The 3,174-nt window shown below is 62.7% G+C and overlaps 1 protein-coding gene across 1 annotated transcript in view; it reads left to right on the forward strand.

The window, feature by feature from the left end:
- Col20a1 (collagen, type XX, alpha 1) overlaps positions 1–3,174 on the forward strand; it is a 32,637-nt gene that overhangs the window by 19,946 nt on the left and 9,517 nt on the right. The window contains exons 24-26 of the mRNA XM_013030355.1: positions 262–339; positions 467–553; positions 1,536–1,589. Coding sequence (XP_012885809.1) covers positions 262–339; positions 467–553; positions 1,536–1,589 — 219 coding nt within the window. The remainder of the gene's footprint in view (positions 1–261; positions 340–466; positions 554–1,535; positions 1,590–3,174) is intronic.

A 3,174-nucleotide genomic window follows, 5' to 3' on the forward strand; every position in this document is an offset into this window, starting at 1 on the left:
GGGGCCGGGGGAGGGCAGGGGGTGGGCAGGGGACTCCACGACAGCTCGGCCCGGGTCAGTGGGGGGGCCGGGGGAGGGCAGGGGACCCCAGGACAGCTTGGCCACAGTGAGTCCCGGGGCCGGGGGAGGGCAGGGGGTGGGCAGGGGGAGGGCAGGGGGTGGGCAGGGGCCCGAGGACAGCTCGGCACGGTGAGTCCTGTGGCCGGGGGTCATTTCTGAGCTATTTGTGGTGCCTGCGTCCAGCTGACCCCTCCCCCCCAGTTCCAGCTCCAGATGCTGCAGCTCCTGTGTGGGGACACCTGGGCTGCCCAGGACAGGTGCTGCGAGCTCCCAGGCTCGGTAGGTGGTGGCAAAGCCCTGGCGCTCGAGGCCCTTGGGGATTGTGCGGGTTGGTGTCTGTGTGACCTCTGACCCTGAGGTCAGACAGAGCCAGGCAGAGTCCACAGCAGGAGTGCCTTCCTTCCAGAGGGGCGGAGAGGTATGCCCGGCCTTCCCTTCTACCTGCGCCCACTCCCCAGAGACCCCTGGACCCCCAGGGCCCCAAGGTCCCCCGGTAAGTCCAGCAGCTTCTTCCTGAATGGTCGGGGTCTTCTCTGTCACTGAGGAATAGAGTGCCCCCCTCCCCCCCTAACCGGCAGGAGCCCAGACCTCCAGCACCCTCCCCAGACCTGCTGCACCGAGGGCCAGCTTCACCAATGGCTTCCGAGGTATCCAACCAACCAGGAGACCAGCCTGGCTGGGCCTCTCCTGCCCTGTGTGGGCCTCCGCCCGCCACAGGCAGGCGCTGCCCTCTCTGGCACGGAATCCGACCCTTCTCGTGCATCCCTGCCAGGCGGGGCCGCAGGCTCCGCTGGCCTCAGCGCTGTGCAGGGGCCGAGGCCAGGCTGGGATGGGACGGATGGGAGGCAAAGCACACAGGGGGCTCTGTCCTGGATACCGCGGGGCTGGAGGCTCTGTCCACCTGCAGGCTCTCACCTGGCAGGCATCCTCGTTGATGAAGCCTGGTCCCTCCCACAGCCCCGGGCCGGGTGTCTGGAGCCAGCTCCCCCCACCCCCCTGAACTCTCCCCTGAGCTGTGCCGAACGCCATGGCCAACTTCCCCCACCCTGCTTCCCCCTGAGCTGAGCCAAATGCCATGGCTGACTCCCCCTGCCCCCCCGGCTTCCCCCTGAGCTGAGCCAAATGCCATGGCTGACTCCCCCTGCCCCCAGCTTCCCCCTGAGCTTAGAGGCTCACAGACGCACACAGGCCCAGGATCTGAACCTCATCTACCCAAATCCAGGCATGGGGCAGGGATGTAGCTCAGTGGCAAAGCGCTTGCCTAGCAAGCGCAACATCCTGGGTTCGATCCCCAGTACCAAAAAAGAAAAGACAAAAAAAATACAGTTAAAAAAAAAACCTGACCAAATCCAGGCATGCCTAGGACTGAAGGATGGATGGCCAGGACGTCTGGCCCTTGGCACCCCACTCTCCGCCCCTTAGCCATGGGGTGCAGGGCTGGGTGGGGTGTGGTGCTCATCTGTCTTGCTCTGTAGGGCCTCCCCGGGAAGACGGGCATCCCAGGAGAGCCAGGGGTCCCAGGGCCCAAGGTAAGTCTGTAGGTGGGAGCACTGTGTGGGGCACAGGAGGGCAGCCCTGCTCCCTTCCCCAGGGCAAGAGGACCGGCCTCACCACAGACAGCACCCCATGCCGGGTGCTTAGTGCAAGGTCCTCCTCCCCACACGTACCTAAGAAAACAGGCTTGAGAGGGAGGCCTGCCAGGGGACTCCACCCTGCCTGGCTCTGGGGCCGCCTCGCGGGCCCCTCCACAGGCAGCTCCAGGACCTGTGTATGGGGACACTAAGTCCCAAAGTAGCTCTGCCCACAGGGAGCCCCAAGCAAGGGCCACCTGCAGGGTCTAGGGGTGAAGGGGGTGGGGGCAGAGGTTACACAGTGGGCTGTGAATATGCAGAGTTACAGGCCTGCTCTGTGGAGGTGTGTGCTCTGTGCAGGTGTGTGCTCTGTGCAGGTGTGTGCTCTGTGGAGGTGTGTGTTCTGTGGAGGTGTGTGCTCTGGAGGTGTGTGTTCTGTGCAGGTGTGTGCTCTGTGCAGGTGTGTGTTCTGTGTAGGTGTGTGTTCTGTGCAGGTGTGTGCTCTGTGCAGGTGTGTGCTCTGTGCAGGTGTGTGCTCTGTGCAGGTGTGTGCTCTGTGCAGGTGTGTGCTCTGTGGAGGTGTGTGCTCCGTGCAGATGTGTGCTCCGTGGAGGTTTGTGCTCTGTGGAGGTGTGTGCTCTGTGCAGGTGTGTGCTCTGTGCAGGTGTGTATTCTGTGCAGGTGTGTGCTCTGTGGAGGTGTGTGCTCTGTGCAGGTGTGTGTTCTGTGGAGGTGTGTGCTCTGTGCAGGTGTGTGGCCTGTGCAGGTGTGTGCTCTGTGCAGGTGTGTGCTCTGTGCAGGTGTGTGCTCTGTGCAGGTGTGTGCTCTGTGCAGGTGTGTGCTCTGTGGAGGTGTGTGCTCTGTGCAGGTGTGTGCTCTGTGCAGGTGTGTGCTCTGTGGAGGTGTGTGCTCTGTGGAGGTGTGTGCTCTGTGCGGGTGTGTGTTCTGTGAAGGTGTGTGCTCTGTGGGGGTGTGTACTCTGTGCAGGTGTGTGTTCTGTGCAGGTGTGTGCTCTGTGGAGGTCTGTGCTCTGTGGGGGGGTGTGTTCTGTGCAGGTGTGTGCTCTGTGGAGGTCTGTGCTCTGTGGGGGTGTGTGCTCTGTGCAGGTGTGTGCTCTGTGGAGGTGTGTGCTCTGTGGGGGTGTGTGCTCTGTGGAGGTGTGTGCTCTGTGCAGGTGTGTGTTCTGTGGAGGTGTGTGTTCTGTGGAGGTGTGTGCTCTGTGGAGGTGTGTGCTCTGTGCAGGTGTGTGCTCTGTGCAGGTGTGTGCTCTGGAGGTGTGTGTTCTGGGCAGGTGTGTGCTCTGTGCAGGTGTGTGCTCTGTGCAGGTGTGTGCTCTCTGCAGGTGTGTGTTCTGTGCAGGTGTGTGCTCTGTTCAGGTGTGGGCTCTGTGGAGGTGTGTGTTCTGTACAGGTGTGTGCTCTGTGCAGGTGTGTGTTCTGTGCAGGTGTGTGCTCTGTGTAGGTGTGTGCTCTGGGGAGGTGTGTGCTCTGTGGAGGTGTGTGCTCTGTGCAGGTGTGTGCTCTGTGCAGGTGTGTGCTCTGTG

This window comes from Dipodomys ordii, unplaced genomic scaffold, assembly GCF_000151885.1.
Source record: "Dipodomys ordii isolate 6190 unplaced genomic scaffold, Dord_2.0 Scaffold129, whole genome shotgun sequence".
NCBI lineage: Eukaryota > Metazoa > Chordata > Mammalia > Rodentia > Heteromyidae > Dipodomys > Dipodomys ordii.